General features: G+C 38.0%; 1 protein-coding gene across 1 annotated transcript; it reads right to left on the bottom strand.

Annotated features, from left to right (window-relative positions):
* Window positions 1-3,272: 3,272 nt before the first annotated feature.
* On the bottom strand, window positions 3,273-7,990 carry ccl19a.1 (chemokine (C-C motif) ligand 19a, tandem duplicate 1). Its single transcript, XM_041786701.1, has 4 exons — window positions 7,797-7,990; window positions 4,833-4,959; window positions 4,607-4,721; window positions 3,273-3,708 (listed from the first exon to the last, which is right to left on the bottom strand). The coding sequence occupies exons 1-4, from the start codon at window positions 7,861-7,863 to the stop codon at window positions 3,676-3,678; spliced, it is 342 nt and encodes a 113-aa protein (XP_041642635.1). The 5' UTR covers window positions 7,864-7,990; the 3' UTR covers window positions 3,273-3,675.
* Window positions 7,991-12,476: the final 4,486 nt, after the last annotated feature.

The following is a 12,476-nucleotide window of genomic DNA, read 5'->3' as shown; positions in this document are numbered from 1 at the left end:
ACACAGCATTTGGGAAAGGGCAGAGCCTTTGAAAAAAAACTTGGAGGGTGATTGGATGAACCTTCTGTCTGTCACATCTTTACAGGCCAATCAGAGCAACAAAACACATGACGTAGCCGCTTCAGAGGAGTAAATCCATAGAGAACTGCATAACGCGAACCGTGGCAACTGTAGACATGTCAGTACATGACTTGTGTCGTAATGATGTCTTCCGCAATATCTGCACCGGCCCGTTATCGGTAATTGGTCCTGTCACTTTCTATCCGGGCCCAAACTGTTAGCCAGTGAGAAACACGGAAACAGGCATATCCATCTGGTTTGCAATGTTATTTGAAATTACCAACCAACAACAACTTTATTATTTTTGCTTTAAATGACATTTACTGAACCAGGCTTCTATGGGCAGTTTCACCATTAGGCAAAGCAATGGCCCAGGACATCATGCTCCAAGGGGCCTCAAGATATACACTATATAGACAAAAGTATTTGGCCACACCTCTTGTTTATTGAATTCAGCTGTTTCAATCAGACCTGTTGCCAGAGGTATAAAATCAAGCAACTGGCCATGCAGTCTCTATTGCAAATATTTGGGATACAAAATGGGTCTTTCTAAAGAGCTCAGTGACTTCAAGTGTTGCACTGTGATGAATACCACCTTTGCAAAAGACAATTCATGAAATTTCCTCTCTACTGGATATTCCACAGTCAACCAAAGGGGAACAAGGAACAACAGCAACTCAGGCACAAAGTGGGGACAATGTAAAATCACAGAGCGGGGTCAATGACTGCTAACGTGCAGGTGCGTTAAAGTCGCAAATGCTCTGCTGAGTCCAGGAGATGCCAGGAAAACTTTGCCTGCCTAATTGAATACCCCGCTCTCCACATTATTAAGCAAATGACATTTTTCTCTTATTTTCCTAAATATTAATGCAAATGACAGAGTATTTTTTAAAGTCATCAGCCGTTAGAGCATAATTCAAATGTTTTTGAACAAACTTCATAATAATAACCATTATTTCAAAAAAAAAAACAAACAAACTCAAAATGCACTGTTCCACATTATTAAGCAGGCCACAGGTTTCAAGCAATATGGGAAAGAAAAAAGATCTCTGCTGTCGAAAAGCCTCAAATAGTGTAATGCCTTGGAGAAGAAACGAAAAATGGCCACCATATTCCGACAAGGCTGTGACGTCAGCAAGGAGGTGGTGGAGTCATGTTCTGGGCCAGAATCATGAGGAGAGAGCTGATAGGCCCCTTTAGGGTCCCTGAAGGTGTGAAAATGATCTCAGCAAAGTATGTAGAGTTTCTGACTGACCACTTTCTTCCATGGTACAAAAAGAAGAACAGTGTCTTCTGTAGCAAAATTACCTTCATGCATGACAATACACCATCTCATGCTGCAAAGAATCCCTCTGTGTCATTGGCTGCTATGGACATAAAAGGAGAGAAACTCATGGTGTGGCCCCCATCCTCCCCTGACCTCAACCCTATTGAGAACCTTTGGAGCATCCTCAAGCTAAAGATCTATGAGGGTGGGAGGCAGTTCACATCAAAACAGCAGCTCTGGGAGGATATTCTGACATCCTGCAAAGAAATTTAAGCAGAAACTCTCCAAAAACTCACAAGTTTAATGGATGCAAGAATAGTGAAGGTGATATCAAAGAAGGGTTCCTATATTAACATGTAACTTTGCCTGTTAAGATGTTTTTGATTGAAATAGCTTTGATTTCAGTAAATATGACCTCCTAATGCTGCAAATTCAATGAATTACCATTTTTAGTTCTTTACAACCAATAAAATCTTTTAAAACTCTGTTTTGCATAATAATGTGGAACAGTGCATTTTGAGGTTTTATTTTCTTTAATAATGGTTGTCATGAAGTTTGTTAAAAACATTTGAATTCTGCTCTAATTGCTGATGACTTGAAAAATACTGTCTTTTGAATTAATATTTAGGAAAATAAGAGAAAAATGTCATTTGCTTAATAATGTGGAAAGCGGTGTAATGACAACTGAGAAGTTTAGAGGGGAAGGGATAATGTTATGGGGCAGTTTTTCAGGGTATGAGCTAGGCCCTTATCGCCAGTGAAGGGCAATCTAATTGCTTCAGCATACCAATACATTTTTGACAATGCTCTGTTTCCAACTTTGTGGCAACAGTTTGGGGAAGGCTCTTTTCTATTCTAACATGACTTTGCTCCAGTGTACAAAGTAAGGACTATAAAGATGGTTTGATGAGTTTGGGGTGGAAGAACTTGACTGAGCCCTGACCTCAACCCCCTCAGCACCTTTTGGATGGATTGGAAAGGAGATTGCAAGCCAGGCCTTCTCGTCCAACACTAGTGCCTGATTTCATAAATGCTCTACAGAATGAATGGGCAAAAATTTCTACAAAACACTTCAAAATCTTGTGGAAGAAGGCTAATATAGCTGCAAAAGGGCGACCAGCTCCATATTAAAGTACATGTGTTTGTGGTGAAATTGTCAGGCGTCTGAATACTTTCTCCATATAGTGTAGTTGTTATAGGTGTGCCTAAAATATGAGATATACATCCAGAGATACTTTCACTGATTAAGACGTGTATTTTGAATATAAATAAAGGGCCAAGAATGAATTAAAATAGCATCTAATTTGATTCTGTTTATCCCAAAACATCCCTGGGGAGTACCTTTAGTCCTGACAGCAAGGTCAGAGACCCTCAGAATGTTTTCATATCGAGCAAATTTTAGTAGGTAGATCCCTATAAATGTGTGAAACAGGGGTCTGGCAGTTGAGGTAATCGCTGGAATAAATTCAAAGAATGGCATTTTGTGGTAGAACAACACCTATTGTATTAAAGTGCATAAAAAGAGAGTATATACATTTTGTTTGGCCAAGACCCTGAAATTATTAAAGCCACTACTGTCTACAGCACAGACTTAATCATGAGAGATGTATGTTGCACTGTGTGTTTTAAATTTGACTGATCGAATTTTATTATTTTAGTTTGGAAATGCATTGAGTTTTAAACACATTTTTTGAAGAGAATGTGTCACAGCCTGTTCTTTATGTATTTGTTTGTATATCATTAAACAGCTGATTCGAGCACACACAGTCCTATAAGAATTTTTTCTTTCCTTTTCATTGTTACAAGTTTTCACATTAGATGAAAAATGTCACATAAACTATTTAACCATGTAGAGAGAACTAAAGATTTTCCTCTCCCTGCGGTTGGATTCAGTGTTAACAACCACTTCAACATCAACAGAGTGAAGAATTTCCACAGCAAAGAATTACAGTCAGCTGATTTTTTAATTAAAAACAAGAAGATCAAGAATCCAAAAGTTCACACAACAGAGGAGCTGCCAGAAAAGCTGCCAGAGTCAACCCTTTAGTTAGAGAGACATAAAGTGTTCACATTTTTAAATCAATAACTTCCATGCCTTTTCTTCTAAAACACAAGACTGAAACAGTCCCTCAGATCTTCCTTGCTTTTATTGCAACTCCACCATAATTTTTGAAAAATAAAACAGAGAAAACATCCTCTAGGAAAAAGGAAAAGCCTCTTTGATTATCTATATCTATATATATCTATATTTCAATATTTATTTAATCCATCATTTCCTCATCACACTGCAAGCTTTCACTCTGTCTCTTTGTTGTTACTGTGGCTGAAGATGTCCGGGTCACTCCGTTTTACTCATGCCTCACTCCAAAGCAGCGATTCCTCTGTAAAAAGACATATATAGAAAGATTACCATCACAACTCTGCTCCAAACTAAAATTATGAGAGATGAACAACATTTGTGTCAAACAGTAAATGTAGGAAAAAGAGTGCCATTAAAAAGGGTCTCTTCTTGTTTTGTCTCAATAAAAGGATCAATACTAAGGCTCTGGCCCAGTAAACCCCCTCCCCTTACCACTTAACCCCACCCCTATGTTTTGCTTGGCTTTGTACAGTCGGCATCAACTAACCCCCTTTACATACATCCATACACATTCACACACTGATTACAGAAATGGCTTTGTAGGGTCAATATAAACTAACCACATTCATAAGCAAACCTTAGATTCTACCTACTGAGCCAAACCAGGCATTATGGGAAGTTATGGGCATTTGCAGTGTTAGCTCAATTTGAGCAGAACCTTAGTCCTCCTCCTCACATACAAATCTCTCCATGCTCTGGCTCCTCAGTACCTTTCTGATCTCCTCCATCCATACACACCATCCTGCAACCTTCGATCTTCAGACACTGGCCTACTTTCCATGCCCAAAACCAAACTCCGAACCTATGGATACAGAGCCTTCAGTGCTGCAGCTCCCACCCTCTGGAACATCCGTAGCGCTCCATCTCTGGACATTTTCAAAAAACGTCTCAAGCACCACCTGTTCACCACAGCCTACAGTCTTCACTAAACCACCCCTTACACTCATCCTACCCCTCACATAGTTTGTCCATGTCTATGTGTTCCTGTAAAGCGTCCTTGGGTTTCTTGAAAGGCGCCATATAAATTCAAGATATTATCATTATTATTATTATTATTAAACAATCAATAATTTGAGATTTACAAGAGAAGATTCCTTTTTAGAGTCAAGGGCAGCATCTTTTAATCAAAAATAAATTACCTTGTAATTGTGTTTCTTGCAGTATTTCTTCAGGTTTATCACATGATCCTCCACTTCTTGCACCCAGGTCTCATTGGGCGGCACACAGAGCTCACGGCCGCGCCTGGTCACCAAACTGTAACAACACAAGATCATCCTGGTCAGTGTTATAGATTAGAAATAAACAAAGTGTGTTGGAAAAGCCTCTGCTTTTACACGCTGCCAACTTCAAACCACATGAACTTACATTGTGGCATCAATAGAGCAGCCATGTCCACTGATCTGTTTGCGGAAGTCTGCCACAGTAGATTTATGGACTTGTCTGTCTTCAACGACGGACAAGCAGCAATCCACAGGTACCTCTGCCAGCGTCACTGAAGGACAGAGAAACAGAACACAGTCAGTACAGGGTGACGTTTTATCATCAGCTGCAAACCTGGATGTTATTCAAAGCTCTTTTTTTCATTTTTTTAAAGCAGAAAGAAGGACTGAAAAGGGTATCTTATTATGGATTTTTAATTTCTCAATAAATTTGTTCATGGAATCCATCTTTAAAAGCCATTAAAAGGGCAATTACAAACTTTTATAACCCCATGTAATGTAAGAAGTGTGGGGTGACATCATTTTTCAACAGGCTGAGGCAAGTTAACACGATTCAAACTTATTTGTGTTAAATCAAACATCACCAACCTCTTAAGTGCAGCTGAACCCTAATCTGTCAATCTCAAGCTTTATCAACTTGTAAAAGGTCTCTAGTTTATGATGGGGTGTGCCACACTGTCATTTTCCAGCCCTTTAAACACTTGAGTGATGAGGCTTTAAAGGGGAATTTAAAACTTGAAAGTATAAACGACATATCAGGTGATGCCAGACTTGTTTTCAGCAGTTCCTTTGAGACAAGCCAAAATGTTGAGTGGGCTGGGTTTTAATTCTAAAGTAACAGTAAGTAACGCTCCAGTATATCAAAGCACCTACATGGGGTTTTTAATTGATGCCTCTATATATATAAGCTACAAAAGAAAATAAAACCAGACTGATTATTACTGATTATTTCTATATCCTTATTACTATCTGAAACTGTTGCTGCGGGGTAGGAGTTAGACTAAATGAAACAGCTTTTTTAATATTTCCACTGCAAAGATTCTCAACGAGAGATACACATTTGACTGTTGAATGAAGGCTGGAAACACTTTCTGTGAAAAAAACAAACAAGGTACCACGTTGTCCACAGGGGGCGCCAAATGGAGACAAAGTGACAGTTTCTCACTGGAGCTCTAATATAAAAATTGAATTAAAACATGTATCTGTTTTATTAAATTGTAAATCTTTATGTAAGCATTAGTTCAGTGTATTTGGACTTCTCTTCAGTTATTCAACACAATTCATTGAATGTTTGCATGTAACATTAAGTTAGTTAGCCTCATGGGACAACACCTGCTCTGTATGTAAAGTAAAATTCAGGAAAAATACTTCAATAAGATTTGGTGGATAAAATCAAATTTGAATGATACTTTTAAGAAAATATTAAATCAACATTTCTGCTTTTTTGCCTCAATCTGTGATTATAATATTACATTAAAAGTCATGTATTCATTCATTTTATGTTAAGTTTCATGAAATAAATTGGGTTCTTTCTAAATACAACTGACTGATTTAATTGAATCTGCATATTGTGACTAAATATGTCTATTAAAATGTATTTTAACTCCTCGAATACTGAATGCCTTATGCCTCATATCGATGAATATGTGAAATTATACCTCATTATTGGATTTAACAACAAAGAGATTCTCTGTCTTTGCCACATAAACAATATGTTAATAATAACAAGTTATGACTTTATTCTCGTCATTTCAACTTATTCTCGACTTGTCCAAAATTATTTTCTCTTTCAAAAATGGCCCTAATCCTCTTCTGTTGTTAAGCAGTACAGTTTCAATCGGATATATTCATGAACAAGGACACTGGTAGTTTTAATAGAGAAATTTGTGGTTAACTAATAAAGTTTACACAGGCACTTTTAGGGCAGCCCAGTGAGCTTTCTGTACTTGTATGTACAGACTCTGTGAGGGCAACTATTTAACGTTATGTCAACGTTTACAACTTAATTGATAGTCTCTGAAGTGCCGCATCTGTTGTGTTTTGCCCTCGAAGCAGTCATTAGTCTAACCACCTTAGCCTGCTTCAACATGTAGGGTGTATCTGCTATTGTTTATGTATCCTACTGTGTGATTGTGCAGAATGTTTTCAGTGTGTGAATCATGGGAGATAGACATTTGCAGACTGTGTGAAGTGCACCTGTTGTTACTAGACCGAGATTGTAGAAGTTTATCAAATCAAAGCCATGCATGGAATTCCCTGTTTGTGTCCAAGTGTGCAACAAAAGAGTGAAAAGCCCTTATGCCAAGTTCTTGGTGATGATCCAGATTTATAACAGAAACAGCGGTGTGAGCCCTCAAGGCCACAAGTGATAGCAGCATCAAAACTAAAAACTCCCTCACACACCCTCCGGAGTTGTAGGTGATATAATAGAAGTTCCCTCCAGCTTTAATTTTGCTGGGATTTCCAACTGGTTAAACTTTAACTAACTACATAATAAGAGCCAAGGAGAGGAAAATACTAACAACATAGTTTACAAGAAGAATTCTTATTTGCTGCTTGCTGTAGGTCAAAGATTAAACCAGATCCTTTACATTACATTAGACTTTTTAGGTCATCTGACTTCATATTGACCTTATATTGAATCCTATACTTGATCAGGGTTTACTTTTAATTTTGTTTCTCTATTTTAAAACTGTGTGTCACTATGGCTACAATTTTCTTTTTATCAACCTACAAAATTCTGGGGAGTATGTCCTTAATCTAGATTAAGAGATTTATGACGAGTTTTTAATGACAAAAAGACTGTAAAGATCATTTTTTTAATGATGAAAAGAAAAACGTTGAGAAGTAAACACAATCTGTTGGAAAGGAATGACCATAAATATGTTATGACCTCAGATGTGGTCAAATATTCCCTCTTTTTTTATCTACAGCTTCCCTCTGGAGTTGTTCCAGATTCTACAGTTTCATCACTTAAATCACATCCTGCTATCTTTCAAGCTAAAGTGAAAGTCTAACTTCATTTTCTACTGGTTGTTGTAAAGGCTTAGATGTCAGAGTTTGATGATAAAGCCTTCAAGGATGCATGTTTAAAAAAACACAGACTCACGTGTGCAGCAGCAGAAGCTGATGAAGAGGATGCAGAAGAAGAGCTTGGTGTCACCCCACAGAGCCATGTCTTGTGTCTGAGCTGGCGAGGTCGTCCTCTTGTCTCTCCAGGAGCTGATTGGCTGAGGCTTGGCTGAGTTCTTCTTTCAGCACATTCAGTGGCAAAGGAAAAGAAGTGAGTGGATGAATGCTGCTGTCCTGATACTCTTTTTATACCTCTGACCAGTAGTTTCACTTTCATGTTTGCTGTCTGACCCCCCCCCTTCCCTCCTGTTGTTGTTCATCACAATCAGTATAATGTGTAAACACAAACTATTCTTCACCCCCTCCCTCTTCATTCCAGGCAGTGCATTTTTTTTAAATTCCTATCACCTCTCAAATTCTCTTTTAAAGTAACAGGAACTGATTTTGTCTCACTTTGAGTCAGAGAGCACTTCTCTAATCCTTTACAAACACCAACAAACAAGTTAAGTACCGATGGCATTCACTAAAAGCAGTGCAAGGGAAAAAGAATCATTAATAAGACACTTCCTTTTTCTTGTACTGTGTTGCTTTTTACTCTTTACCTTCTATCCAGAAAGAACCTTAAAGATGTTTATATGCACAGCCTGGAATCATTTTTGTAATATGTAAGGCCCCTGCTTTAAGTTTATCTGAAAAATATTAATACCAAAAGCTCCTCTTATCTATTAACTTAAAGTATGTTAATATTTTTAAATGAACACTTTTTGGCAAATAAGTTATTACAGTACCATAAATAAATAAGTCATTTAAAAGGAACCTTGCATGATCAGACAAGTTCACCTTATTGGATAGAAATTTGTATCTCTCATATGCATAATGAAGTAAAAAACTCACTAGATGTCCACATCTTGAGTTAATTTGAGTTTATAAACTCACCAGGAGGCCGCCGTGTTTTGGTCCACACTGGTAGTGTGACTCGTGTCTGGTATGAAAGCTGTTATGGCAGCGACAGTTGCACACAGCAAAACATACTATACTGCCATCTGGAAAACAGGTTACTGCATAACGGTGAGGAGCGCTCAGGCTAAGTGACGTCACATACTACTAGTGTGAACCAAAACATAGCGGCCTCCTCCTGGGTTTATAAGCTCAAATTTATTCAAAATGCAGGTATCTAGGATATCTAGTAATTTTTCTCAATATACATATAAGAGATACAAATATCTATCCAACAAGATGAACTTGTCTGATCATGCAAGGTTGCTTTTAAGTACCAAAACTGCAGTTCTTCAACTGGCCACTTGAGGTTGGCTTCAACAGTGAGTTAATCCCCATAAGGCCCAACAATAAAAATGCACGTTTTTCCAAATTGGAGCAGAGAAACACTGCTTTCATGCCCATGATCAAGTATGGGACTGCAGGGCTGTGAGCAATGTTAGTAATGTCCAACTTTAAATAACCATTAAAACAATAATGTGTAGGGCTCCAACTGTCAGAAATACTTAGTTCTAAAGTGGATGAAGTGCTTTTTCAAATGAGACAGCTGAAGGCTGATTCAATCATATTTAGTTGCAGAAGTGTAAACAAAATATGATAAGATTCTATTTAGGTAATTAAAGGATATCACCAGTTCAGAGTGCTGTCATCAGAAAACAATATGCATGATGCTGTAATTAGAAAAGTATTGTTTCCACATGAATTAAAAATTGTTTGGGAGATGGGGCATTTTTTTAATGAACACTGTTTCAAATTTTAAATGATGACATTTTAAAAAAAAAAACTTGAATGAGGCCTAATGTTTTGTTGTTGTTTTAAATCACTTTCTAACATTTTTACTAAAGCTTTAGTACCAGGTAACAATGTTTGCTGCATGCCTAAAAGTCATAAAACCTGAAAACTTCATGAGGGTGCTTAATTTTTTAAATTTAACTTTTATTCTTTTGTCATTGCTATTTTACTTTAAAAGTCTGACCATGAGTTGCACATTTCTTGTCTGCAGAGCCCTTAAAAAACAAAAATGACAAAAGTTTGTTGACAAATAATCACATTTTCTCAATATACACCACCTCACTTGGTGCAATCATCCGCTCCCATGGCTTTTCTTATCACTGCTATGCAGACGACACACAGCTATTCCTGTCCTTTCCACCAGATGACACAACTGTCTCAGCTCGGATCTCATCCTGCCTTGCTGATATTTCTAAATGGATGAGGGAACGTCACCTTCAGCTCAACCTGCCCAAAACTGAGCTCATTATCATCCCAGCCAGTCCCACTATTGAACCGCAGATCAGTATCCAGCTTGGATCAAATAATCTCTTGCCCACTAAGTCAGCCCGGAATCTGGGTGTCATGATTGATGACCAGCTAACCTTCAAGCTCCATGTGGCCTCGATTGCTCGGTCCTGCCGTTTCGCCCTCTACAACATCAAGAGGATCAGACCCTACTTGACAGAGCATGCTACACAACTCCTAGTACAGGCTCTTATAATATCACGTATTGACTACTGTAACTCATTACTGGCAGGCCTACCTGCATGCACAGTTATACCTCTGCAGTTGATCCAGAACGCAGCAGCACGTCTGGTCTTCAACCAACCCAAGAGAGCTCATGTCACGCCTCTTTAATCTCTCTACACTGGCTTCCAGTTGCAGCTCGCAAATTCAAAACTCTAATCATTGCTTACAAAGCAGGAAGTAAAACTGCTCCTGTTTACCTGGAGTCCCTCATCCAGGTCTCCATCCTTCTCACCCACTACGCTCAGACAGTGAAAGGAGCCTGGTTCTTCCAGCACATCAGACTCGACTCTTCTCCTCTGTTGTCCCTAAGTGTTGGAAAGAATTACCTGACTCCATTCGATCCGCAGAGTCCCTCTCTACTTTAAGAGAAAGCTAAAGACCCAGCTCTTTAGGGAACACTTTGCACTTAGCTAGGCAATTCTCTACTGTTGTCCCCAGTAGTAGATTGAGTCTCAGCCAGACTATTCTCCACTGCTGTCCCCAGTGGTTGAATGAGTTTCCCAACTATAGTTAGCTCGCACTGTCCTGCTCTACTTCTGGGATTTCTTTGCCCAGCTCTTTGGGAATGATCCAGCACTTGGTACTTGGTAAATAGTTGTTGTGAAGCCTAATGAATGGCAATTAGTGATCCCACATTTTCCTTGATTCATTGTTGCTGTCTAAAAACAAAAAAAAAAAAAAAAAAAAAAAAAAAAAAAAAAAAACAAAAAAAAAACAAAACAAAACAAAACAAAAAAAAACTACATAAACAACGTATATTTTGGTACTCTGCCTTAAACTCTACACGGCAGCACTTGCGTCCAATTGAACCTGAAGCACTTGATGGCACTTACTGATGTTGTTTCTTCTTGTCTAGATCATTGCTTGTGTTGTTCTTGCTCTCAAATGTACGTCGCTTTGGAGAAAAGCGTCTGCTAAATGACATTGTAACATTGTAACATTAAATGTAGGGCTACTAGAAACATGGATGTTGTCCACTGACATCGCCTGATGGTTCTTGAAGAAGTGTTTTGAAACCTTTACAGTGTTTGTTGACCTAACTTTTAAAGGTGCAGTGTGTAGAAATTGGAATTTTAGCGACATCTAGCATTCAGATTTTAGAATGAGCCCATCTGTTACTAAAACATCACATCACTAAGCGACGAGAGCCTGTGAAGACCAAAAAGGATCGTGAGCCGGACATTATTTACAGCAGTGATGAGGTGAGGGTTTATTCATTCATTTTTGTAACCATTATTTTTATAGATTATAGGTCAGTCTTCTTCTCCGCCTGCCTTCCAGGTAGATTTCAGGACCGGTGGGCAGGTTTGTATTTAAAAATTGCGTTTCACTCTTTCTGTCCCCAAAACGTTGCCGTAGACAACATGGCGGGTCGTTATGACAGCCTCCGTGAGCGCGACCCGCGGTAATGTTAATTTAAAAAGTTTTTTTCTAATTTTGTAAAAAGAAAACGAAAGTTTTAAGGGGATGATTGTACACTTATTTTAACATACTTCACATAAATCTATAAACATTATATCCCATTTACACCGTTTCTGTTCGGCAAAATGCTGCCAACTTCTACACACTGCACCTTTAATTAATGGAAATGCTAAGAATATAGCTAAGATGCAGAGTCCCTGGACTCTGTTTTTCTAATTATTTAGCCTGATTTAATGAAATTATATACAGGACAACTCATAAAATATCACCCATTTTAGTGCAAATAAAGACATAAGCTACTGATAGCAAATTAGTGGGTTTTTTTGTTTGTTTATTGTCTGTAAAAATTAGCATTGTCCTGCGAAATATGAAGATTTTATTAACGGGACTAATAGGGATTAGTTTTCTTTTGCAGCCAGCCTCAAGGAACAGCATTTTTTGTGTTTTGTTTTTTTGTTTTTGTTTGGATTTTCCACACAGCCTCATTTTTCAACACCAGAGGTTGCCACTGTTAGATCAAGCTGCCATTTCAAAATCTGAGACTGAAAATGCTTAAAAAGTACAAATTAGAAACAGAACCCTTGTCAAAGAGGCTGCATATTTGCACTTTGTATTTGGAGATTGTGCAAGCTCAACATGAGTAAATTTACAACCCAAAGTAAAAAGGAAACATTTAAATTATTAAACAATCATAGTGTGCTTTCTTTGTATATTTATTATAGTCACTGAGGTTGAATGTCACGTTTTTGGAAAAGCATGTTTTTCTGGTGAAACT

Source organism: Cheilinus undulatus, linkage group 5 (genome assembly GCF_018320785.1).
Source record: "Cheilinus undulatus linkage group 5, ASM1832078v1, whole genome shotgun sequence".
NCBI classification, from domain to species: domain Eukaryota; kingdom Metazoa; phylum Chordata; class Actinopteri; order Labriformes; family Labridae; genus Cheilinus; species Cheilinus undulatus.
This window is presented reverse-complemented; position numbering and strand designations above follow the sequence as displayed.